The sequence below is a fragment of the Podarcis filfolensis genome (assembly GCF_964270895.1).
Source record: "Podarcis filfolensis genome assembly, chromosome: 12".
NCBI lineage: Eukaryota > Metazoa > Chordata > Lepidosauria > Squamata > Lacertidae > Podarcis > Podarcis filfolensis.
This window is the reverse complement of record NC_139614.1, coordinates 52452576-52479765: the sequence shown is the minus strand read 5'-3', so window position 1 is coordinate 52479765 and position 27190 is coordinate 52452576. Positions and strand designations below refer to the sequence as shown.

The 27190-nt window shown below is 45.2% G+C and overlaps 1 protein-coding gene across 50 annotated transcripts in view; it reads left to right on the top strand.

The window, feature by feature from the left end:
* OBSCN (obscurin, cytoskeletal calmodulin and titin-interacting RhoGEF) overlaps window positions 1-27190 on the top strand; it is a 267376-nt gene that overhangs the window by 28624 nt on the left and 211562 nt on the right. For 40 of the 50 annotated variants that reach the window (XM_083579023.1, XM_083579021.1, XM_083579020.1 and 37 more), the window contains exons 4-17: window positions 3036-3296; window positions 6328-6630; window positions 8586-8852; window positions 11233-11502; window positions 13850-14134; window positions 15475-15765; window positions 16224-16514; window positions 17163-17453; window positions 18417-18698; window positions 20085-20366; window positions 21529-21819; window positions 22923-23204; window positions 25263-25538; window positions 26379-26654. In XM_083579023.1, coding sequence (XP_083435149.1) covers window positions 3036-3296; window positions 6328-6630; window positions 8586-8852; window positions 11233-11502; window positions 13850-14134; window positions 15475-15765; window positions 16224-16514; window positions 17163-17453; window positions 18417-18698; window positions 20085-20366; window positions 21529-21819; window positions 22923-23204; window positions 25263-25538; window positions 26379-26654 — 3948 coding nt within the window. The remainder of the gene's footprint in view (window positions 1-3035; window positions 3297-6327; window positions 6631-8585; window positions 8853-11232; window positions 11503-13849; window positions 14135-15474; window positions 15766-16223; window positions 16515-17162; window positions 17454-18416; window positions 18699-20084; window positions 20367-21528; window positions 21820-22922; window positions 23205-25262; window positions 25539-26378; window positions 26655-27190) is intronic. The other 10 variants (XM_083578989.1, XM_083579000.1, XM_083578979.1 and 7 more) reach the window with 10 other exon arrangements.

Below are 27190 nucleotides of genomic sequence, written 5' to 3'. Positions count from 1 at the left end.
GCATCAAACATTAAAAGCTTCCCTAAACAGGGCTGCCTTCAGATGTATTCTAAAAGTCTGGTAGTTGTTGTTCTCTTCGACATCTGGTGGGAGGGCGTTCCACAGGGCGGTGCCACTACTGAGAAGGCCCTTTGCCTGGTTCCCTGTAACTTGGCTTCTCACAGTGATGGAACTGCCAGAAGGCCCTTGGCGCTGGACCTCAGTGTCTGGGTAGAACGATGGAGGTGGAGACGCTCCTTCAGATAAACTGCATTTTGTACCTCCTGAATCTGTAGGGTGGGGTGCTTAGCTTTTGGCACTCCAGATGTTTCTGCATTACAGCCCCCATCATCTCAGACTGTTAGCTGTTCCCATGGGGGCCAGTGGGACCTGGAGTCCAGCAGCACCTAGAGAGTTACAGATTCCCCACTCGTGATCTTAGAAGGGGCATCCCCCTCTTTCATGAGATGTAGGCTCTTCTAAACAGAGACCTTCTTCCATCTTGTGCATGCAGTAGGGAACGCCACATCTTAGATCAGGGACGGAGAACTTGTGGCTTTCTAGATGTTGCTTGGTTGCAGCTCCCACCACCTCTGACTGTTGGATATTCAGACTTCCAATGGAAGTTGGAGCCCAGCAGCAACAGAAGGGCCACAAGTTGGCTACCCTTGGTGCAAGATACAGCTGAGGAAATGGAGGGATGAAGGGAGGCAGGGGAACGTTGGACAGAAATGCACAATCTGTCCTGCAAGCCCCAAGTTAATGCCAATGGCTTGTTTGCTACAGCCAAAGGTCAGGCAGGGTCTTCTAAAGCAATTTTTTGTAATGCTAGCCTTGATATTGATTGCACTATTTGCTGAGTATATTAAGAAGAGAGGGGTAATCCAGTGTACAGTTGCCTGCATAGTTTCTGTATCGCACCCAGCTTGCCTTAGCAAGCAACTGATAGGATGGTCGTTGCATTTCTACCCCCAGAGACTTCTTCGCAAACAAGAACAACATGGCCACTTTCGCAAGCAGCTGCTACCTCTCTCCGCTGTCACAGACGTGGACTTGGCTGGCTGCTTTATGCACTGGCCTGTACGGCGAGAACGGAACAGCTCCTTCTTCCAGCTGTTGCTTACAGAGAGTTTGCTCGGTTCTGGAGTGTGAGACAACCACAGTATACACCTTCATTAATTTATTTCATTTCCATCCCTCCCTTCCTCTAAAGGAAGGTGGGGGAACTTTTCTGCATCAAGGGCCGCATTCTGATCTAGGCAGCCTTCCAGGAGCCACATACCAGTGGTGGGTGAGGCCAGAGGCAAAAGTGTGCAGAGGGACACATGTAAATTTAACTCTTGTACAGTAGGTTATTTTCTACACACACAGAGAGATGTCCCTCCATGTCCTGCACCCTGACAAGCAAGGGGCATTGTTGTTGTTTAGTTGTTTATTCGTGTCCGACTCTTCGTGACCCCATGGACCAGAGCACGGCAGGCACTCCTGTCTTCCACTGCCTCCCGCAGTTTGCTCAAACTCATGCTGGTAGCTTTGAGAACACTGTCCAACCATCTCGTCCTCTGTCGTTCCCTTCTCCTTGTGCCCTCCATCTTTCCCAACATCAGGGTCTTTTCCAGGGAGTCTTCTCTTCTCATGAGGTGGCCAAAGTATTGGAGCCTCAGCTTCAGGATCTGTCCTTCCCATGAGCACTCAGGGCTGATTTCCTTAAGAATGCAGAGGTTTGATCTTCTTGCAGTCCGTGGGACTCTCAAGAGTCTCCTCCAACACCATAATTCAAAAGCATCCATTCTTCGGTGATCAGCCTTCTTTATGGTCCATTTAACGCAGGTGCGGCGGGGATCTCCCTCTTTGCTGATTCCAGCTGCTCCAGGACCAATGCCTAAGCCAATACCGCTCATCACTTGTAACCAATAAAGTTCTGGCCATATTTAGCCCACTAACCTTAAATATCTGTGTCATGTGTCTTTATTTCCACTGGGGGGAGGAGGGAACTCGCCATGCAATGGGGCTAGCTTTACAACTGGGTGATTCGAGCGCAAATCAAGCCTAAGCCAATCCTATATCCACTTACCTGGCGAGTAAGCCCCATTGAAATCAGTAGGACTTGCTTCTGATTAGATGTGTAGAAAGTTTAAGAACTTTTAAAGAAAGCTCAATCATCATGGAGGCAGGTGAATCTCACCCATTACTGGAAATAAGGCCAGGCTTTCCAAACCACCTTTGAAGTAGTACCTGATACCGTGCACTTAGTCTGTGTTTGTGAAAGCTATAGACGTGTGTGTGTATGCATCTATGTATGAAACAAAGACACAAATATGTGTACAGTATTGGCGTTATTGACATAAACTACATAGGATACACAGTTAACATTTTCCATATACAGGTGAAACTCGAAAAATTAGAATATCGTGGAAAAATTCCTTTATTTCCGTAATTCAACTTGAAAGGTGAAACTAATATATGCGATAGACTCATGACATGCAAAGCGAGATATGTCAAGCCTTGATGTGTTATCATTGCGTTGATCATGGCGTACAGCTTACGAAAACCCCAAATTAACAATCTCAGAAAATTAGAATATTCAAGAAAATCAGCAAAACAAGGATTGCAAATCAAGCAAGATTGGACCTCTGAGAAGTAGAAGCATATCTCACTTTGCATGTCATGAGTCGATCTCATATATTAGTTTCACCTTTTAAGTTGAATTACTGAAATAAAGGAACTTTTCCACGATATTCTAATTTTTCAAGTTTCACCTGTATTTTAAATTGCAAATCCTCATATTAATGCGGTCTTGGTTATTCACTACATTTCTCTGATTTCCCTATGTGCTAACAAAATCTCCCTCTGTCACTTCACTAGTAATAATACAAATAGTTATGTAGGATTCACCTTTGTAATTTATGTGCACAGAGTTTTAAATCTCTACGAATTAGAGAAAGTGATTTAAGCAATGTTATATCTTTTAGGTCCTTGTATTTAAATGTTCTGCTAATGTTTTTTTATTACTATTATTAAAAATAATTTCTTCAAAAATCTCCACCCCACCAAAGGGAATATTATCAAGAAACTGCCAAGGAAGACCGCAGTCAGCATAAATGACACAGCGATATTCTGCGTGGAGCTGGAAAACAAGTGCCAGAAATTTCGGTGGCTAAAGAACAAGGAAGAACTGAAGCCCAACAGCAGAATTGCCATCACTTCATCCGGCAAAGAGTACAGCATGATAATCCGAGATTGTAAAATGGAGGACTCAGCAGAGATTGTGTTTGTGGCCGATGAGTGCAGAACATCCACCCAGTTTACTGTGTCCGGTGAGCTGTTTTCTCTTTCTCTATGTGAAACCCACAGGGTATGGTTGCTCTGCAGCTTATGGTATAGGCCAGCACTAGGATGAGGAAAGTGGGATGCGGGTGGTGCTGTGGGTTAAACCACAGAGCCTAGAACTTGCCGATCATAAGGTCGGCGGTTTGAATCCCCGCGACGGGGTGAGCTCCTGCTGCTCGGTCCCTGCTCCTGCCAACCTAGCAGTTCGAAAGCACGTCAAGTGCAAGTAGATAAATAGGTACTGCTCTGGCGGGAAGGTAAACGCCGTTTCCGTGCGCTGCTCTGGTTCACCAGAAGTGGCTTAGTCATGCTGGCCACATGACCTGGAAGCTGTACGCTGGCTCCCTCGGCTAATAAAGCGAGATGAGCGCCACAACCCCAGAGTCGGCCACGACTGGACCTAATGGTCAGGGGTCCCTTTACCTTTAGGATGAGGAAAGTGGCTATGGTTAGCTTTAAGTCTTAGGTTCCAGGGCTTCTCAAGGGAAGAAGCTGGCCCTCTTGTGGAGGACTGGAACACAAGCTGAATATTCTCCTGAATAATAAAAGTTTCAGCCAGCTGTTTGAAGCAGCAGGGTGGAGCACTTCTCCATCTGTTTAATATATTTGTGAAAAGAATATATAAAAATGCATTATGGGAAATTGCTTGCAAAACATGCACAGTAGTCTAAACTGCTTCCAAATGTTTCTTATGAGAAATTTGCAATGAATTGCTGCTGAATTTTAATGAGGATTTTGAAAAAATGCAAATTGCTGCGATTCCTAAGCAAGCCCAGAAGCTGTTGACACCCTAGACAACAGTGACCCGACAGTTGCATGTTGCTTCCCTCTCATGCTGAACAAAACGATCTTGCACCTGAGAATGCTCTTTCAGAGGAGGTGGGGGATCTGACTAAATGTTACTAAGCTTAATGAGTCAAGGGTCAGTACCTAATATCTGATTTCAGTATGTTGCCAACCTACCGAACCTGAGCTGGATGCTAAACAGTCTGGCACTTTGCAGCTTTGGCCTTCCCATTAAACTTCAGGGGGGGATGACAGTATATCTTGTGACACTGATATATATATATTTATGTAGATAGCTAAGGAAGGAGGGTGTATCAGGCCAAGGTTCCCTATTTATATTCTGTGTCTTATAAAGTCTAATGGCTCTATTAGAAAAGCGCCTTGTTTGCTTCATGGAAAATCCTGGTGGTTCCATTTCAACATGCTGGTCACATTTAGGCAGTGCCGGATTTATGTACAGTGGACACTTGGGTTGCAAACGTGATCTGTGCAGGATGCACGTTTGCAACCCGCAGAGTTCGTAACCCACGTCTGTGCACGTGCGGGTTGCGGTTCCGGTACTTCCGGGTTTCGGCAGTCCGCAACCCGAAAAAAACGCAACCTGAAGTGGACTCAACATGAGGTATGACTGTGTAAGCTAAACAAGCTATAGCTTAGGGCCCCACTCTCTTGGGGGCCCCCGAAAAAATTAAAGGAAAAAACAACTGGATGTACATTTCCAAAATATAAGATAAAAAAACAAATAAAATAAAACCTGCATACAGCAACAGTGTTTTGTGTTGTGTAGGCTCCTATGATGTAAGTCATGGGCCCTGCCTGCTAGCCTGCTCCCTAAAATAGCACTGGTTTGCTCATTTCTATATATAGGGTGCCTACATTCTGCATGTGCAAATGGCTTTAGATACCTATTAGGACCATAAATTACCACATAGCATATATTCAACACAAAAAACAGCGACAATTTGTTGTTGACAAAGGACAGCTGGACATAGAAAGGGCCCCCTTACCTTCAGTAGCTTAGGGCCTCATCAAACCTAAATCCGGCCCTGCATTTAGGTAGAAAACTTGGAGCCATTTTTGCAGCCGCTGCCACACTCACCAGCCGTGACTCTGGCGTTTGGTTGTGGATCCCATGTGCTAACATGGCTGTGTCAATCACAGTGGAACACAATGAGCTTAGTGTAATTTGGCTTGCTATCAGCACCTGCAAGGACCTTTCTCGCCGAAAGGTGAACTGTGCTGTACTCTGCAATCACCGTATTAGACAACAGGGATGGCAGCAGACAGGCTTGTGACAGGCATACCCTGCAATGTGTTGACTCGGGAAACCAGGACATGTGTCTTCCCAGGCCTGTTCCTCATGACCTGTGTGATCTCGCGGAGCCCAGAAATGACCTCTGCGATCTCGCAAATTTTGGGGCACCCTGATGAGAGCAGGGAGCCCAAAACTGATTCAGCAGTAAAGATCAGGTTTCCTGGGGGGGCGGGGGAGTGGCTGGAAAAGTGGAAGTCTGGATGAGCTCTTAGGCTAAAAGGAAGCAAACTTAAATCTGGATGTATTAAAATAGCTGAAATGTATTGTAGGGTTTGTCCTCCCTGAAGCAAGGGTGAAGAAGGCTGTGGAATTTTGTGGTAGCTGGAGACAAGGATTGATGTCTGGTACAGGATGACTTTTAGTGTGTTGCCTCTGGCATTGATGTGTGTGTATCCTTAAATGATCTGGTCTTGAAAGATCTGCATTGGCTCCCAGTACGTTTCCGAGCACAGTTCAAAGTGTTGGTGTTGACCTTTAAAGTCCTAAACGGCCTTGGTCCAGTATACCTGAAGGACCTCCATTGTTCTGCCCGGACACTGAGGTCCAGCGCCAAGGGCCTTCTGGTGGTTCCTCACTGCGAGAAGTGAGGTTACAGGGAACCCGGCAGAGGGCCTTCTCGGTAGTGGTGCCCGCCCTGTGGAACACCCTCCCTTCAGATGTCAAAGAGATAAAGAACTACCTGACATTTAGAAGACATCTGAAGGCAGCCCTGTTCAGGGAAGTTTTTAATGCGTGACATTTTAATGTATTTTTAATCTTTGTTGGAAGCTGCCCAGAGTGGCTGGGGAAACCCAGCCAGATGGGCGCGGTACATATTAATCATCATCATCATCATCATCATCATCATCATCATCATCATCATCCTGGCTTTTCAAACAGATCAACTTATTTTTTCCCTCTTTTTTCATACTACCCAGCTCCAAAGAAGCCTCCATCGCATCCACCAGTTGACCCAGTGGTGAAAAATAAAACAGAAACCTCAGTGATGCTATCCTGGTCCCCGCCTAAGATGGATCGCCCCATCCCTATTGATGGATATGTAGTGGAGCGTAAGAAACTGACTGGATTCACTTGGCTGAGGTGCCATGAATCCCCCGTTCCTGAAACCGAGTTCACTGTGAGCAACCTTGTTGAAGAGGCTGACTACCAATTCCGAGTGTCTGCGGTCAACAACTATGGCCAGAGCGGCTACCTTGACTTCCCAGGAACTCTGCACCTTGGTGAGTATGAAAAGAGGAGGTGTTTGCAGTCCTTGAGGTTGGGTGCTTAGACCTGCTACATCTCATGAAATGAAAAAGCCATTGGAAGGTAGTGAGCCTGGATGTGAGCTTTAGAGCATCAAAAGTGATTGCTGTGTTGGGTTGACTATGTGGAAATGTTCAGGGATGCAGGAGAGGATATATTGTTTGATTATAGCCTTTCCAGCTTCTGTAAACAAGTTCACAATACAGCAGAGTAACATTTTCCTTTTTAAACTCACAGCGGATGCGTTAGCTCAGGCTCGCTAAAGCCTCTATAATAACTGTTCTGGTATTTTCCCCTTATTCCCTCATGACACAGTCTTCTATAAAAGTATAAAAAGAATTTACTCACATTCTGTTCACAATCGGATCCCAGAAGGCAGACTTAGCTTAGAAAAGTAACATACACCTGGAAACTATCTCATAAGGAGAAGGTCTCTTTGTCCTCTCTTGGCTGGAGGCCAAGAGAGCATCTTTGGCTAAGCAGATGTTGCTTCTTCGACAAAAGTAGTCATAGAGAGATGCCTGCACTGCCCTGTGCTTTTGTCGTTACCTGCACAGGTGAGGCCATGCCCACCTCTAGTCGCATGAAGAGGAAGTCTGTCCCAGCCCAGGAGGAAACAGGAAGTTTACCTGCTGGCTGGACAAACATTCCTTCCAATGTGTAAACATGTTCACTCTAGGAATGTTGTACTTGACTGCTCCTGGGTTTTACATCCCACAGACTATTCAGAGGTGAACCTAATATTCAGCAATAACTTATTCAAGGTTCTTGGTATGATTTAGTAAGGTTCTGATATGATTTAGGATTAAGCTCCTCAGGCTGGTCTCGCAGGATCTCTGAGAAGTTGGTTAGGCTAAGAGCCACTGAGGAAGAACAAGTTAGATTGAGAGTATTGTGGAGGGTAGGAATGATGGAGGAATTTAATTTTTGTGAATCCTGCTTCTCACCTCCTGGGCTAATGGGTGGATTGAAATGTAATTATTCTTTAGAGTTTGCATTTCTCCTATTTTTGCAAGACAGTTCTCAGCTCAAAAAATGTGAGCCAATAACAATTTCTCTGGTCATCCAGTGTTATATTGGCCCTGAAGCCCATGAAGGGGGAATATCTTACCCTGTAGGGTTAAGGGAGAGAACGCCAGCAGAGATTTAAAACCAAAAATATGCAGCAAGGCATGGAAACACAGGCTGGCAGACCTTTAAAATATGCCCTTCTAAGTTCCTCCCAAAGTTCCCCTTACCCAGCATAGAAAAAGACCACACATTTGGTAAGTTAAAAAATGGTTTACTTACAAACTCTTCAAAGGTCAGTTTCATGTGCTTTTTCATACATCAGTCAGAAAACACAGGCAGTAAAACTTGGCTTAGTTACAGTGGTGAAAGTTCCTAAATTATTTCTGCAGGAACTCTAGATGAGCTTCTCATGTAGACTGATGTACAACAATAGAATTAATTACCTTCCTTCCAAGGTGAGGGGGAGTGACCTAGCTAAGCCTGGCAGGACAGCTTACTCTATAGAATTAACTTCTTCATGCATACTTAAGCATGTTGATTATATGAGACTGGTCATCTCACAAATGTACCGTATTTTTTGCTCTATAAGACGCACTAGACCACAAGACACACCTAGTTTTTGGAGGAGGAAAACAAGAAAAAAACCATTCTGAATCTCAGAAGCCAGAACAGCAAGTGGGATCGCTGCGCAGTGAAGGCAGCAATCCCTCTTGCGCAGCCTGCATTCGCTCCATAAGACGCACACACATTTCCCCTTACTTTTTAGGAGGGAAAAAGTGAGTCTTATAGAGCAAAAAATACGGTAATCTCAATGCAGTAGCAATCTATCCAAGGATGACGTGTTTTCTGAGTTGCATTACCTTTATTTTTTGCCTAGTAGTTGGTCGTTTCAACTGCATTTTCTTCTTCTGTTCCACAGAACCAGTACTGGCTGTGAAAAGCCCTCTGAGAAATGTAGAAGTAGCGCCAGGCAGGGATGCAATCTTCACTGTTGACCTCACTAATACCTGTTCCGGCTCGTGGTATGTTAATGGCAACATCGTGCAGAACAGTGATAAGTACATCATTACAAGAACCAAAACGTCGCACAGCCTCACTGTCAAAAGGGTCACAAGTGTTTTCAAAGAAGCAGAGGTGAAATTTGTCGCCAATAATCTTGAAAGCACTGCCAAGATAAGTTTGAAAGGTATTTTTATATGCATATTTCTTAGGATTTTTTTTATTTGCTGGGGAGAGGGGAGCCAGAAAACCAGAAGCAAAGAGCTGTGTTTCAAAGCTTGCAAGCTCTGCCTTAACCACCCAGATGTGTGAGAAAGTGGAGGTTCAGTTGTTCTCTCTAGCACATTGAAAGAATAAATAATACTTGGGACCAAAAAGATCTTAATGCAGGCACCAGGCAAGCTTCACTGGGGAGGCCATTCCATTCCATTCCTTTGTGGCTCGTATTTACGGGACCGCCTCTCCTGGTCTGCCCCGCAGAGGACCTTAAGGTCCATGAATAATCATAGTTTAGAGGTCCCGGGACCTAAGGAAGTCAGACTATCCTCCACCAGGGCCAGGGCTTTTTCAGTGATGGCTCCAACCTGGTGGAATGCTCTGTCCCATGAGACCAGGGCCCTTCAGGATTTAACCTCCTTCCGCAGGGCCTGTAAGACAGAGCTATTCTGCCTGGCTTTCAATTTGAACTTAGCCTGATCTTTTATTCCCCTTCCTTCCCTCACTCCCCTTTTTATGAAGATTACCCGCTCTGGGACCCCACAGCTAATTCTCCCCTGGTCTCCTCGCTCGCCCAAATAGGACTAATTTAGCCAGCTAAATCATATAACGTTTATTGGATGACTTTCCCCCCCAAATTGATTTTTTAATTCTGAATTTATTGTTATTCATGTTTTATACTGTATTTTATGCTGGTTTTTTTGTTGCATTAATTGTTTTAAATTTGTTGTTAGCCGCCCTGAGCCTGGTTTTCTGAACCTGGAAGGGCGGGGTATAAATAAAAACTTATTTATTTAATTTATTTATAATCAGGATGTAGCCACCAAAAAGGCCTGAGTACAAATGCCTGACTGAATAAATAGCTGCAAACAAAATATTGGAATCTGAACTTCCAAAACACCGTATAAAATGTTTTATAAAACTGTATCACAAATATGACCAAATTAAAATTTACAAGGCCTTTGAATATCCAATAAACCAAATGCCTTTCCGCCTTAGGCAGCCTACAGTGGTCTAATATAAACAGTAGGTGGTAGTCAACTAAGTTTTACTCAGTGTTAATCCATCACAATTATATATCAATTCAAAATACTCCATAAAATTAAACATGGGGGGGGGATAAGTATAATTTGAGTAACGACAACTACAAAAACTGTGTGTGTGGCAGGGGATTGATTTCGTTTGTTACTATGGTATGCATTTTTGTGTTTTTATATTGTAAATCACTTTGTGATGCTTGGATGAAGAGAAGTATAGACATTAATAATAATAATAATTTAAAAAATGGGATGTTTAAATATTATAGAATAACAGCAAAATATTTAAACAAGCCAATGTTTGTGTGTGTGTGTGTGTGTGTGTGTGTGTGTGTGTATATATATATATATATATATATATATATCAATCACCAGTGAAGACTTGTTCTCTCAGCCCTTTTCAAACCATTGAATAATAAGATTATGTACCGTATTTTTCGCCCTATAGGACGCACCGTCCTATAAGGCGCACCTAGTTTTTTTGGGGGGAAATAAAGGGGAAAAAATTATTTCCCCCCCCAGGCGCGGGGCTGCGGCGGGGGAGGCCCGAGCTTCCCCCGACCCCAGCCCCCAAACAGGCAGCTCTCTGCAAGCCGTGGGAGCCCAGCACTGGCTCCTGCTGCTTGCGGAGAGGTCCGTGAAGCCTGGGCGCGCTGATCTCAGCGCGCGCAGGCTTCGGCATGCAGGCAACTCTCCGCAAGCAGCGGGAGTGCTCCCGCTGCTTGCGGAGAGGTCCGCGAAGCCTGGAGAGCGAGAGGGGTCGTTGCGCACCGACCCCTCTTGCTCTCCAGGCTTCAGCGAAAGCCTGCATTCGCCCCATAGGACGCACACACATTTCCCCTTCATTTTTGGAGGGGAAAAAGTGTGTCCTATAGGGCAAAAAATACGGTATTTACCTGACTGGTCAACTTCTACGCATGGAATGGGAGCGGGCGCCATCTTGACTTTTGCCTCAGGCGTTAAAATGTCTTCAGCAGCAAAATGTCTCCTGGCAAGTCTCTTTCTCCCCTTTACATTGCTGCTGCTGTGGAATTTCTTTGAGTTCATTCCTCATGTTCTCCCCTCACCCCATGAAAGCTCTAATGCCTTTATTACAATGTCAGCGTTGTTTAAATCTTCAGATTTTGAATTTGTCTACAATGCAAATCTGAAAGTCCAACTTTTTAAAAAAATGAAATAAAACCTCCCTCTGCTTCAGATTTGGAAAAATCACCTGATTTTCCAGTTCATGCAAAATGTTGTTTCAGTTGTATACTCAATCCATCTGCGCCCTTTGCTGCCAACTCTGTTTTGCACCTCAACTTACTTTTCTAGACGAAGTGGCAAAGTTCGTCAATGAATCAACCCCCGGAATCAAGGTCAAGCTGTCAGAGAAATTTGAGCTGGTGTGCGAGGTCTCATCAGAGAACGAGCCCGTCATATGGAAGAAGGGTAAAAAACCTATCAGGCTGGACCAGAGAGTGACATTTACCTCTCAGGGAGTTAACAGAAAGCTCATTGTCCACAATGCACTGAAAGAAGACGAAGGGATTTACACCTGTGAAACAAAGGACGACAAGTTAACATTCCACGTTGAGGTCGAAGGTGAGCAGGGGAATCTGATTGCTTCCTTTTCGCCATGTAGTCATCCTTCCTTCGCAACAGTCTTGCTGACAATATATTTCTGGTAGTTGAACTGGCACTTTTGTTATTCTAGTGCTCACAGTAAGGTTGCTGGTTGTTCAGGACTGAAAGCAGATGGAGATGTTCAGGTATAGGGAATCTGACAGCAGAAGATCTAGGAGTGGCATGTCAATAGCTGTGCTGTCAAGGGAGCTGTGTTCTGTAATAAACAAAAATCTGACCTTCTTCCCTTATGGGGGACACAAGAGCCCTTATAGAGTCCTTTGTAGGTTCTCCATTGGTCGGAGAAAATAACAGAGGCCAGCCAGAGAATATTGAGAAGCAAAGCAGCTTGTAAGCTTGATCTTTATTGAACTGTTGCAACAGGGTGCTCCCCTCACATGCAGGAAAGGAGGAGGACCCAGAACAAAGGTGTGCCCACCCTTATATAGTCCAAGACCACCCCCCAGATACATCACACATACATCACAGAAGCGGTGTAGCTCAAGACCACCCCCCAGATACATCATACCTACATCACAGAAAGGGCGGTCTACAACAGAAATCTGAGTACGTTGTTTATCTCCCGTCTGGCAGGTTACCTGTTAATGGTCACTTGATGGGATTACCTGGGGAGCCTGGCCAATCTTTTGTAATGACAAATACTTAGTTCCTGAGCCAGGTCACAGGCTCACCCTATTCATACACAGACATACCCTTAAGAAAGGATTTGTGAACAAAAAGACAATGGGGAGACTCTTCCATTTTCCTTCGACCTTGCAGAGAAATATTTGAGGTCAGTTTGGGAGGGACAAATGGTTTCAGGACTTTTTTATGGGGTTTCAGACATGTGGTTTATATATGCAGTTATGAATATTATATATATATATATATATATATATATATATATATATATCTCCTTATTTTTTTTCCCCAGTTACATCAAAGCAGCTAGGCCATATTTCACCAACGCTCTATGGTCTACTTTGTAAATATAGGACTGATAGCAAGGAAACTTGTTGCAAGAGATATTCCACCCCCTCCCTCTGGAATACAATGGGTTATGTGCTGAAGTTCTCACCCTGGGCCAGCAGGGGGATACTGTAGATAGTTTTCACTCAGGTCCACATATGCAAATAAGGGATTGAAAGTGACGTTCAGTGATTGGATAGTTACAGAAAGTGTTACAGTTGCATTGTAGTGGAACTCTATATAAGCAGGCTGGCTGAACCCTTCAGTTCAGTTCTGTTCTGGCCTGTGAATAAACAAGAGCTGATTGAAGAATCGCTGTGTCGTCTGATATGTGCACCCACAACTTAACACAATGCACACGCACCTGGCTGGCCATAGCAGGAAACAGGATATAAGGCGACCTTTCCAGGGGCTGCATGTCAGTGATGGACAGGGCCAAAGCAAAGCACCTTGCTCTGTACGTTGCTTCCTTGTCACTGCCGTCTTCGGCAGAGGGACTATCGGCTGTACATTCCTGAGGTCTTCTCCATGACCACCAGGAGCAAGGCCTCTAGCACTGCTGCACCAGTTCTTAGAATTCCCTCCCTTTGGATTTTAGGCAAGCTCCCTACAGTATTATCTTTTAGCTGGTTGCCTTTTTCTGTAGTGTGTTTCCCAGCCATGTGTTTGTGCGGCTGAAGTTGGTTTACTGTTTAATTTTTGTACTTCATTCTGTGTAGGTTATACTGAGTTTTAATTTCTTAAGGGGTGTGTGTGTGTGTTAGAAATCAGTAATTAAAAAGCATGGACCAATGGTACCAAATAGTATGGGAAACAGCCCTACTAGAAAAATTAACCAATAAACTGAAACTGACACGGGGACAAACAGAAGAAGACGCCTTTACCCCGGTATGGCTCCCCTTTATCACATACACAGCCCAACAAGACAATGACAATAATCCACCAACAGCATACAAATCAATATGGCTAACCTGATCCAAAACACACACACACCCCACTCACACATGAAAACAAAGATCACCACAGCCAACCACACCCTAGGCCAACCCCAACCTCTCTCACCACCAAAGAAACACAAATGAACAACAGAGAACCTGCACGAGCAACACTGACACCAAACCCTACATACATTAAGCAAAATAGAAACATACCCCCCAACCCCCCCACCCCCCTCACCATCTTTCCCCCCTCCATCCCCTCCCCCCCCCAATGTCTCAACAAATAAAACTGATTTGTAAAACTGTTACATGGAAAAAATACGAGAAACATTACACATACTTCAAAAAAAGAAAAAGAGGGGGGGAAATCAGTAATTAACTGCTTTGCTTTGTCATGTGTTTTATTTTCCCTGCTGCAGAGCCTGTGCCTGTGTTTGCCAACAAGGAGAAGGTACAGAAAGAGATCAAGGTTACCTTTTTAGAGAATGCATCTCTTCTCTGCGAGGTGGCCCAGGAAAACACAGAAGTGAGGTGGCTGAAGAATGGGAAGCAGATAATCTCTAGCAAGAAATTCAAGATAGAAGTTGAAGGAAAGACCCGGCGGCTGATCGTGCAGCAGGTAGAAAAAGAGGATGTCGGTGATTACACCTGTGAGGCTGCTGGCCAAAAACTCGCCTTCAAAGTCGTTGCAGAAGCTGCAAAAGGTTTGGATGTTTTCCTTTATATGGTACTATCTATATTTGGGACTGCCTTTTCTGCTCACCAGAGTCCACCCACCTCCCAAACACACACTCTTATCTCTTGGGCTACCAACTATGAAAATTTGCACATCCCACATTCCTTGAACCAAAATGGTCAAAGGCCTGGAAACGATGCCTTATGAGGAACGGCTAAGGGAGCTGGGCATGTTTAGCCTGGAGAAGAGGAGGTTAAGGGGTGATATGATAGCCATGTTCAAATATATAAAAGGATGTCACATAGAGGAGGGAGAAAGGTTGTTTTCTGCTGCTCCAGAGAAGCGGACACGGAGCAATGGATCCAAACTACAAGAAAGAAGATTCCACCTAAACATTAGGAAGAACTTCCTGACAGTAAGAGCTGTTCGACAGTGGAATTTGCTGCCAAGGAGTGTGGTGGAGTCTCCTTCTTTGGAGGTCTTTAAGCAGAGGCTTGACAACCATATGTCAGGAGTGCTCTGATGGTGTTTCCTGCTTGGCAGGGGGTTGGACTCGATGGCCCTTGTGGTCTCTTCCAACTCTATGATTCTATGACTCTATGATTCTATGATGGTCTGCTGCTAATTTGAATGGAAATGGAGAGCAGATAATGTTGAGGTATAATGTAGCAGCCAATGGAATGTCAGCCCAACTGACTGCCCTGTTGGGCATCATTTTAGAAGTTTTTTTTTATATATCAATCAATCAATCAATCCAGAGACCCAACAAATCGTTACAAAGCAATGCACAGTTCATACAGCCTACCTCCAGGTTAAACAAGCATTTTGTTCAGACTTAAAGATAGGGATCATTGGTTCTTGCAACCACCGATAAAAACTTCACCATGTTAATGTTCTAGCATTTGTCTGGTCTTCCAATAGGAACCTGACATAGTGAGCCTCTGATTTTCCCAGGAAAGGTACCAGCAAGGGTAATATCAGTTCAGGCCTGGCTTGCTCGTATTTCGCACAGTGCAGCAAAATATGTTTTATAGAATTGATGTCTTGAGCACGTGAGCAAGGTCTGTCCTGGTAGGGAACTTTATATATATATATATATATAGTGAACAAGTCCTTAAGCAGACTCTGTATCCATGATTTGAAAAGAGGACTGTTGCCTACAAACAGAGTTTATAGATCCTATTGCTGTGTTGTGCTGCAACCTGAATTTTGTGTGTTAATCTGCAGGAGACTAGTGTTGGAGGAGACATTGCCTTTTATGGGGTATATTAAAAGTGATTATAGGTTAATGGGGAAACCTTGATGTGCTGTAAATTGGGAGTTTAGAGTTACAGTCCTTGTCCTCTTTTCTCCCTGCCCTCGCCACAGTTGCAGAAGTTGAGGATGTCTTTGTCAACAAGGAGAAGGTCCAGAAGGAGATCAAGGCTGTTGTTTCAGAGAACGCCTCCATCAGCTGCGAGGTGGCCCAGGCCAAGACAGAAGTGAAGTGGTTCAAGGAGGGGAAGCAGATCACCTCCAGCAAGAAATTCAAGGTAGAAGCTGAAGGCAAGACCCGGAGGCTGATTGTGCAACAGGTGGAGAAAGAGGACTCTGGACAATACACTTGTGAGGCCGCTGGTCAAAAGCTCACCTTCAAAGTCATTGCGACAGCTGCAAAAGGTTTGCCTTCTCTCCTTTTATACCTTACTGCTTTACATTTGGGGCTGCCTTTTCCACTGACCAAAGGCCACCCCCCACCCATGACGTTCACTTCTCACCTTGGCTGCCTATGTTGAAAAAATGCACACCTTGCACTCCAAATTCTGCTAACTGAAATGGAATAGGAGAGAAGCTCATGTTGGACATGAAGTGGTAGTTCTTGATACTCATCCTCTCTGTCTTGCTTGGGCACCACTTCCTTGTCCAAAGGTGACTTACAAATTATTTTGGGAGGGTGTGAATATTGCTGCAGGCACAGAGTGGCTGAAACGGCAGGTGGGTCTTCTGTGTGATATCCCTGCTGTTAGTGTTTTACTGAGTTCCCATGCAAAATGAAAGAATTCCTAAGCTATAAAATGGAGCTTAGTGTTATTGATCTTTGCTTATCCTATTTTCTCCCATCCTCCACCTTGCCACAGTTGCAGAAGTTGAGGATGCATTCGTCAACAAGGAGAAGGTCCAGAAGGAGATCAAGGCTGTTGTTTCAGAGAACACCTCCATCACCTGTGAGGTGGCCCAGGCCAAGACAGAAGTGAAGTGGTTCAAGGAGGGGAAGCAGATCACCTCCAGCAAGAAATTCAAGGTAGAAGCTGAAGGCAAAACCCGGAGGCTGATTGTGCAACAGGTGGAGAAAGAGGACGCTGGTGAATACACTTGTGAGGCCGCTGGTCAAAAGCTCACCTTCAAAGTCACTGCGACAGCTGCAAAAGGTTTGCAAGTTCCCCTTGATACCCCACTATATTACATTCCCATCCATAACTTTGTCCTTTCCCCTTTGCTGTTGCTGATGAAAAAAAATCACACCCTACACTCCATGTTCTATTTAATGAAATCATAGAATTAGAGTTGGAAGGGACCACAAGAATGATTTAGTTCAACCTCCAGCAATGCAAGAATCTTTCACCCAATGTGGGTTTTGTACCCATGGCCCTGAGATGAACAGTCTCATGTTCTACCAACCGAGCTACCCCTCAGTGTTAAGGAATAGGAGAGTAATTCTTGGTATTCAGCCCCTCTGCCTTACCTGGGTATGACTTATTTGTTCCAAAGATGTATCATGCATAATTTTTGCAAGGTGTGAATACTACAGCACGCCATCTTTTAATCAACAAATGAGCTGAAAAAGGAGATGGACCTTACATTTCACAGTTTCGCTGTTAGTGTTTTGCTTCACTCCTGTACAAAATGTGAGTATTCCTTGCACTTTAGGCAGGCAACCTGAACAGGCTGATTTCCTCTTTAACACAGATGGATTGTTCTGTGAGTGATGGATTTCTAATGTTAATGGGGAACCTTCAAGTGCCATAAAACGTAAGCTTAGAGTTACTGATCTTTGCTTGTGCTTTCCTCACCCTCAGTTGCAGAAGTTGAGGATGTGTTTATCAACAAAGAGAAGGTCCAGAAGGAGATCAGGGCTGCTGTTTCAGAGGACGCTTCCATCACCTGTGAGGTGGCCCAGGCCAAGACAGAAGTGAAGTGGTTCAAGAATGGAAAGCAGATCACCTCCAGCAAGAAATTCAAGGTAGAAGCTGAAGGCAAAACCCGGAGGCTGATTGTGCAACAGGTGGAGAAGGAGGATGCTGGCGAATACACCTGTGAGGCCGGAAACCAGAAACTGACATTCCGTATCACTGTGACACCTGCAAAAGGTTCGCATGTTTTCCTGTATACCCTGCTGCTTTGTATTTGGGGCTGCATTTTCCTTTGACCAAAGGCTATCAAACCCCTCCACACAATTCCTTTCTCCTCAGCGGCCAGTGCTCAAAGATTGCATGTCCCAAAGTCCTAGATACTTGTGCCACTAAAGGGCAAATAGCCACAACATCTGTCCCAGAGTTTTCACATCTGCACTTTCTTTTTTTAAAAAAGTGAGCATTGGTGTGTGTGTGTGTGTGTGTGTGTGTGTGTGTGAGAGAGAGAGAGAGAGAGAGAGAGAGAGAGAGAGAGAGAGAGAGAGAGAGAGAGAGAGAGAGAGAATTGGCCCCTGCTGCTGCTGTCCCAATTGGAGTGGGACACCACTGACCTGCTTTCGGTTCCAAGAGCAAACATACATGGAACAGCTGGTATTGAGGAATTGGCAGTTTCACCCCATCACTTATTTGGGCATCACTTATTTGCTCTGAAGGTGGTATAATAATAATAATAATAATAATAATAATAATAATAATAATAATAATAATAATAATAATTTTCATGTTCTAGGCTGAGGGCTTGAAAAATCCCAAATGCCTTAGATTTGATAGCCCCACTATTTAGAGCCTTCAAAGCAGCCGCCATGCAAGATCTATTATTCCTTCTGGCAGCAACCCAGGCCTCAAGAACCAGCCTGAGGTCTTATGATGAAGGGCAGTATATAGATGTAATAAAAATGGGGATTTGTTCTCTATGAACACAGAAAGCTGGCTGCCCTACTGCTTGCTGCAGCAGCCTGTGCTGTAATATGAATGTTGTGGATTAAGCTTCAAGAGTTTGACGCTGGAAGATCCATCCTCATGGATTAAATGATATGTGCATCTATTACCCTGAACAGATGTTACTGGAAGACCTTAAAGTGCCATAAAAAAGGAGTTTGATGTTACCTATCTTTGCTTGTCCTCTTTTCTCTCCTTCAGCTGCAGAAATTGAGGATGTGTTTGTCAACAAGGAGAAGGTCCAGAAAGAGATCAAGGCTGTTGTTTCGGAGAACGTCTCCATCACCTGTGAGGTGGCCCAAGCCAAGACAGAAGTGAAGTGGTTCAAGGAGGGGAAGCAGATCACCTCCAGCAAGAAATTCAAGGTAGAAGCTGAAGGCAAGACCCGGAGGCTAATTGTGCACCAGGTGGAGAAGAAGGATGCTGGCGAATACACCTGTGAGTCCGGAAACCAGAAACTAGCCTTCAAAGTCACTGCAACAGGTATTTCAATATAATATATTATACCCTACCATATTTGGGGCTGAAAGTGGCAACAGGGGGTCTGTATTTTATGCCTGCTGTGTATACGTTAGCCCTCAGCTTAACTGATGATTTAAAATAGTGTTAAAGGAAAGTTTTGTAACTTACCCTGCATGCATCTGAAGTGACTCAAATCGATCAGTTGGCATTTATTTGTTTACTTAACTAAGAATATTTATATACTTCTACATAGTAGTAAGATGTCTTAGCAGTTTACAATAAATCTTAAAAATATAAAATTTAAAAGGATTAAAAACATTGAAAAATAACTAAAATGAACCGTAAAAGAGATTAAAATGCATCAGCATCTACATGTCCAGATAGTCTTGCCTATAATAAAATGTTTTAAGCATGCACTGAAAATGGTACAGCAAAGACACCTGCCTGATGTCAGAGGGCAGGGAATTGCAGTCAGTGAATTGCTTCTAAGCATAGGTCTTGGGGGGGAAAGGCACAAAATTCATTACATAGCCGTGAAACATAACTCCCAATTCTCACATGAACCATCTGGTTGCAGATGAGCTACAATCCCTACATATTACAAGATTCAGCTGGTGGAAAAATACAGCTATTTCTGGATCAGGAAGCCTGAGAATTGTAATTCATGCACATTGGGACGCGGGTGGCGCTGTGGGTTAAACCACAGAGCCTAGGACTTGCCAATCAGAAGGTCGGCGGTTCGAATCCCCACGACGGGGTGAGCTCCCATTGCTCGGTCCCTGCTCCTGCCAACCTAGCAGTTTGAAAGCACGTCAAAGTGCAAGTAGATAAATAGGTACCGCTCCAGCGGGAAGGTAAATGGTGTTTCCATGCGCTGCTCTGGTTCGCCAGAAGCGGCTTAGTCATGCTGGCCACATGACCCGGAAGCTTTCTGCGGACAAACGCTGGCTCCCTCGGCCAATAAAGCGAGATGAGCGCCGCAACCCCAGAGTCGGCCACAACTGAACCTAATGGTCAGGGGTCCCTTTACCCTTTACCTTTAACCTACACATTGGATTACTGCAACGTGCTCTATGTGGGGCTGACCCTGAGGCTGCCCAGGAACCTTCAGGTAGTACAAAATTCAGTGGTTCAACTGCTCTCTGGGGCAGAATATTCACATTATATTTTGCCGCTGCTGAAATAATTTCCTTGTCTACTAATTAGCTACTGGACTGAGTTCAAGGTGCTGCTTCTGGTGTACAAAGCCCTATACAGCATGGGGCCAGGATATGGAGCATTTGCTGTAGGGTTCCGTGGTACTCACTCTTCTGTGAGCCAGATGTTGACCAGAAGTAATAAAGTGCCTTCGGAAGGGAAGTAGAGTTCTAAATCTTTGCTTGCCTTCTTTTTCTACCCTACCTCCAGATGCAAAAGCTGAGGATGTGTTTGTCAACAAGGAGAAGGTCCAGAAAGAGATCAAGGCTGTTGTTTCGGAGAACGCCTCCATCACCTGCGAGGTGGACCAGGCCAAGACAGAAGTGAAGTGGTTCAAAGACGGGAAGCAGATCACCTCCAGCAAGAAATTCAAGGTTGAAGCTGAAGGCAAGACCCGGAAGCTGATTGTGCAACAGGTGGAGAAGAAGGATGCTGGCCAATACACCTGTGAGGCCGCTGGCCAAAAACTCACCTTCAAAGTCATTGCAGCAGGTACAGCGAGACTTGTTCCCGCCGCGTGGGTTCAGAAGGTTCAGTCTCCTCTTTCCCTTCTCATCCTTCACCTGTGTATCCTCAGGCATATTAGCATTCAGCAAACTGTTGAACTCCAATCTTTCTTGGGTTGCTGTCTGTAGTGAGATCCTCGTGCACTAAGCTTGGCACCCAGTGTGGCAGAACTGTACGCTCTGCCCTAAATCCGCCTCTGCTCCATTGGCCAGCTCCAAACCTGATCCTCTAAAACTCTTAGCTCTGTATTATCTAAGCTGTTCAGTTTCTGTTAATTGATTCTCACGAAAACTTACAGATTCTGGCTTCACACAATTAACACAAGGCAGTGTCAATTTACTCTTGGCAGAAAGCCAAGGTCTGCTTGACCTAGAAACTACTTACTCTGATTGGTTAACGACCAGCACTCAACTCTGTTATCTAGGAATGCTAGCACAGTTTGGGTTAGGTGTGTTAGGAGTAGGAGTGCTGTGTATGGTTAAGAGAGAGAGAGAAAGAAAGGATTTATTTTGCTTTGTTTTGTATGCAGAAACTCTGCTGGTTTTATTTTTCCTTTTAATAAATCCTGTAAATAGTTATTCTGAGTCTAGCTGAGTAGTCATTTCCACCTCAACTAGCTTCTTCGCTGTGCAGGAAAACTCTGCTACGTTTGGGCTAAAGCCATTAGAGCTATGCCTGACACTTCAAAGTTCCATGACACCCTTTCTCAAGTGCCACTATCTATCCTCCAAAGGTGGATTCCCCCCTTTGGCAATATCATGCCTCTTTTGCAGTGGAGGATGGTCTAATTAGGGCAAATGGGATGGTAGACCCACCAACCAACCCAGCCAGCCTGCTTCCTCACTCACGACCTTTCTAAGAGGTGACACAGCTTGTCATCTTCATTCTCACTCCAAGTGCTCCCCTTATGGAAGTCAGAAGGGAAGAGGATGGAGAAAAAACTAGAATTATTTGGCTCCTCTGCTGATTTTGTTCTGTTTGTTAGTAGGAAGCCAATCTAGGAAGACCCTGCTTCATGGAGCTTTTGTCATGTGTTTTTCTCTTTCTGACTCATCTATGAGCCAGATGTTAGTGGAAAGCCTTGGAGAGCCTTGAAAGGGGAGGTGGAGTTACTGTATGTTTCTTGCTCTCTTCCCCTCCCTCCCAGATGCAAAAGCTGAGGATGTGTTCGTCAACAAGGAGAAGGTCCAGAAAGAGATCAAGGCAGCTGTTTCGGAGACTGCCTCCATCAGCTGCGAGGTGGCCCAGGCCAACGCAGAAGTGAAGTGGTTCAAAGACGGGAAGCAGATCACCTCCAGCAAAAAAGTCAAGGTAGAAGCTGAAGGCAAGACCCGGAGGCTGATTGTGCAACAGGTGGAGAAGAAGGATGCTGGCGAATACACCTGTGAGGCCGCTGGCCAAAAACTCACCTTCAAAGTCATTGCAACAGATGCAAAAGGTTTGCACGCTTCTCTTTATGCCCTATTACTTTATATTTGGCGCTGCCTATCCTGCTGGCTGGGACATGGATGGCGCTGTGGGTTTTAAACCACAGAGCCTAGGACTTGCCGATCAGAAGGTTGGCGGTTCGAATCCCCGCGACGGGGTGAGCTCCCATTGCTCGGTCCCTGCTCCTGCCAACCTAGCAGTTTGAAAGCACGTCAAAGTGCAAGTAGATGAATAGGTACCGCTCCAGCGGGAAGGTAAATGGCGTTTCCGTGCGCTGCTCTGGTTCGCCAGAAGCGGCTTAGTCATGCTGGCCACATGACCCGGAAGCTGTACGCCGGCTCCCTCGGCCAATAAAGCGAGATGAGCGCCGCAACCCCAGAGTCGGTCACAACCAGACCTAATGGTCAGGGGTCCCTTTACCTTTATCCTGCTGACCAAAGGCAATTATCATCCATTATTTTATTTTCCACTGACCAAAGGCCACCCCCCACCCATGACGTTCACTTCTCACCTTGGCTGCCTATGTTGAAAAAATGCACACCTTGCACTCCAAATTCTGCTAACTGAAATGGAATAGGAGAGAAGCTCACGTTGGGCATGAAGTGGTAGTTCTTGATACTCATCCTCTCTGTCTTGCTTGGGCACCACTTCCTTGTCCAAAGGTGACTTACAAATTATTTTGGGAGGGTGTGAATATTGCTGCAGGCACAGAGTGGCTGAAACGGCAGGTGGGTCTTCTGTGTGATATCCCTGCTGTTAGTGTTCTACTGAGTTCCCATACAAAATTAAAGAATTCCTATACAGTGGTACCTCGGATTAAGTACTGAATTCATTCTGGAGGTCCGTTCTTAACCTGAAACTGTTCTTAACCTGAAACACCACTTTAACTAAAGGGGCCTCCTGCTGCTGTCATGCCGCCAGAGCCCGATTTCTGTTCTTATCCTGAAACAAAGTTCTTAACCTGAAGCACTATTTCTGGGTTAGCGGAGTTTGTAACCTGAAGCGTATGTAACCCCGAGGTACCACTGTATAGGAAAGAATTCCTAAGCTATAAAACGGAGCTTAGAGTTATTGATCTTTGCTTATTTTCTCCCACCCTCCACCTTGCCACAGTTGCAGAAGTTGAGGATGCATTCGTCAACAAGGAGAAGGTCCAGAAGGAGATCAAGGCTGTTGTTTCAGAGAACGCCTCCATCACCTGTGAGGTGGCCCAGGCCAAGACAGAAGTGAAGTGGTTCAAGGAGGGGAAGCAGATCACCTCCAGCAAGAAATTCAAGGTAGAAGCGGAAGGCAAAACCCGGAAGCTGATTGTGCAGCAGGTGGACAAAGAGGATGCTGGCGAGTACACCTGTGAGGCCGGAAACCAGAAACTGGCCTTCAAACTTAATGTTCCAGGTGAGAATGAGAGATGGTCTTCCCAAGACCAGGACCCCTACAGGCTGGTGGTGTATTGAGGGTGTATTCTACAACATGTCATTAATGCACTAATAGAACATTAGTGGTAGATAACTACTGAACCATCCACATACTATATCATTCGGTATTATTATTTCAGTTTATTAGCTGCTCTTCAACATTAGATCTCAGGGCAGGTTACAGCAATTTAAAATTTGATATTAAAAATAGTTAAAACAAATGACAGTCATAGTAAAGGTAAAGGGACCCCTGACCATTAGGTCCAGTCGTGACCCACTCTGGGGTTGCGACGCTCATCTCGCTTTAGTGGCCGAGGGAGCCAGTGTACAGCTTGAATCATGTGGCCAGCATGACTAAGCCGCTTCTGGCGAACCAGAGCAGCGCACGGAAACGCCGTTCACATTCCCGCCAGAGCGGTGCCTATTTATCTACTTGCACTTTGACGTGCTTTCGAACTGCTAGGTTGGCGATGGTCATAGTAATTAATGTCAACTTACCAGTTTGTCTGTGATGGTTCATCAGTGTTATTGCATTGATGCCTTCTGTAGGGGCACTCTTGCAGTCTACTGCAACGAAAGAGGGACCAAAAATAAACCAGAAATAACATCAGTATTGGAGGTTTCATGAAGGGACTGGCAAATGAACTTTTAATGTCATCTCTGAAATATGCTCAGAGTCGCAAAGTGATTTCATGCTCTTTATTCAGCTCATAGTGGTGAGGAGGAATGAATGTCCCCTCAAAGTATTTGCTTTATATACATTATTTACACAATGGGCTGCACATGATTGGCTAATTCCGGAATTCTACTGTAAGCCAATCAGGTTGTGGATTCACTTCTATCTGGAGCATGATTGGGTGGTTCCTGCCAACCAATCATACTGCTGCATTGTTCTAGGACCAATCAGACTGCTGCATTCTGAATCCTATTGTTCTAGGACCAATCAGACTGCTGCCTTTTGGATCCTATTGTTCTAGGACCAATCAGACTGCTGCCTTTTGGATCCTATTGTTCTAGGACCAATCAGACAGCTGCAGTTTGGATCCTATTCAACTCAGTACATAACAATCTCAAACTACAATTCCCAGAATTCTTTGCGGGAAGGCGACACTGTAATTTCTGCTACAGGCCTGCACAACCTATATTACCTGTCTAACTGAAAACAGCCATGTTCAATGGCCTCTCGGAGCTCACAGAGTGGTTTGAAGTGGTAATGTTGGGCGCCTCTAGACAACATGTTTATTGAGCATTCATCCTGATTTGTTTTCAGGGAGGTTAGATGATACTGGCTTTTGAATGAGCATTCATTCTGATTTGTCTGTGTGGAGGTTAGATGGCGTTGCATCAAAGCACGTGTTAATCCCACACTTTCCAGCTCATTTCCTAATAATAATAATAATAATAATAATAATAATAATAATAATAATAATTTATTTATACCCCGCCCATCTGGCTGAGTTTCCCCAGCCACTCTGGGCGGCTCCCAATCGAGTGTTAAAAACAATACAGCATTAAATATTAAAAACTTCCCTAAAGAGGGCTGCCTTCAGATGTCTTTTAAAGATAGGATAGCTGCTTATTTCCTTCACATCTGAAGGGAGGGTGTTCCACAGGGTGGGTGCCACTACCGAGAAGGCCCTCTGTCTGGTTCCCTGTAACCTCACTTCTCACAATGAGGGAACCGCCAGAAGGCCCTCGGCGCTGGATCTCAGTGTCCGGGCAGAACGATGGGGGTGGAGACACTCCTTTAGGTATACTGGACCGAGGCCGTTTAGGGCGTTAAAGGTCAACACCAACACTTTGAATTGTGCTTGGAAACATACTGGGAGCCAATGCAGATCTCTCAGGACCGATGTTATGTGGTCCTGGCGAGAAATGTGGTCCTTTCTCTTAGCACAAAAAGTTCAATCTTTAACTGCACTCCCTGAATTTGTTGGTATGTGATTGAATCCCACCCCAAACAGCAACAATCTGGCAGCCCCTGTTGACGCTCATTCCTCACCGACAGATGCTCAGTTACTTTTCCTCTTTGTCACAGAGGTTGCAGATATATTTGTCAAAAAGGAGAAGGTGCAGAAGGAGGTCAAGGCTGTCCTGAAGGAGAGTGCTGCTTTGGTCTGTGAGGTGGCCACTTCCGATACCCAGGTGAAGTGGTACAAAGATGGGAAGCCCCTCAGTACTAGCAAAAAAATCAAGGTGGTCTCTGATGGCACCTCCCGGAAGCTGGTATTGGAGCAGGTGGAGAAGAATGATGCAGGGAGCTACACATGTGAAGCTTCTGGCCAGAAACTGATTTTCAAAGTTGAAGCAGCAGGTAAGCTCCCTTTCCCTCTGCAGGAGGAAAAAAACCAACAACAGGATGCAATCCTAAAGTGATATGTTTGTTGGAATGGGGGAGAAATTTGACTCAGTTCATCTCTAAAGGTGAACCTAAAGGTAAAGGTAAAGGTACCCCTGCCCGTACGGGCCAGTCTTGACACACTCTAGGGTTGTGCGCCCATCTCACTTAAGAGGCCGGGGGCCAGCGCTGTCCGCAGACACTTCCGGGTCACGTGGCCAGCGTGACGAAGCTGCATCTGGCGAGCCAGCGCAGCACACGGAAATGCCGTTTACCTTCCCGCTGGTAAGCGGTCCCTATTTATCTACTTGCACCCGGGGGTGCTTTCGAACTGCTAGGTTGGCAGGCGCTGGGACCGAGCAACGGGAGCTCACCCCGCCGCGGGGATTCGAACCGCCGACCTTTCGATCGGCAAGCCCTAGGCGCTGAGGCTTTTACCCACAGCGCCACCCGCGTCCCTGATAAGGTGAACCTACCTAATTTAAATTTCATTTGAGGTTCTCTAGAGCAGGGGTCAGCAAACTTTTTCAGCAGGGGGCCGGTTCACTGCCCTCAGACCTTGTGGGGGGGGGCCAGACTATATTTTGAAGGGGGGAAATGAACAAATTCCTACCCCCCACAAATAACCCAGAGATACATTTTAAATAAAAGGACACATTCTACTCATGTAAAAACATGCTGATTCCCGGACCATCCGCAGGCTGGATTTAGAAGGCGATTGGGCCAGATCCGGCCCCTGGGCCATAGTTTGCCTACCCATGCTTTAGAGTTTTGGTGAACCTGGAAGTTCTTATGTATGGCATTTACTAATTGCAGAGCCTGAGGCAAAATTCGAAAAGAAAGTTCCGCAAGAGAAGCCGATCGTTGTTCAGGAGGAAAAGAGCATCAACCTGTCAATTTCAGTGGTGCCTGAAGATGCCGAAGTCAAATGGCTCAAAGACGGAATTGAGATCAAAGCCAGCAAGAAGTATGAGATGAAAAAAGACGGGGCCTCTAGGACCCTGACTGTGAAGGTGGCCGATGTCAAAGATACTGGTGTGTACACGTGTGAGACCAAGAGTGATAAGCAGCAGTTCCAAGTGCAGGTCCAAGGTGAGGAACACATCTCAGTATTAGCCAGAAAATATTTTGCCCTCCCAGGCCCCAAATGGTGTGCCTTACAAGCCGAACTCAACCTATTTAAATGTTCTGCACTTTGCAAGCCCAGCTCAATTTAAACTTGACGGCAATGAAAGCCAGGCTTGTTGTTGTTCTTTAGTCGTTTAGTCATGTCTGACTCTTCGTGACCCCATGGACCAGAGCACGCCAGGCATTCCTGTCTTCCACTGCCTCCCGCAGTTTGGTCAAACTCATGCTGGTAGCTTCGAGAACACTGTGTTTTTGTTTACAGCATTGGACTTTCCTTTCGCTTCCAGGCATATCCGCAACTGAGTGACCTTTTGGCTTTGGCCCAGCCGCTTCATCAGCTCTGAGTCTACCCCAACCCAAAACCCACATCTTTTGCCCAATGAATCATGGCTGCTTTCACCATTTCATCCTCAGTTTCCCATTCCAGAATTAGTTTATGCATCTTAGAAATCAACTCAGAAATCTTCTGAAGACTCCCTTTAAAAATTAGAGCTTTGCTC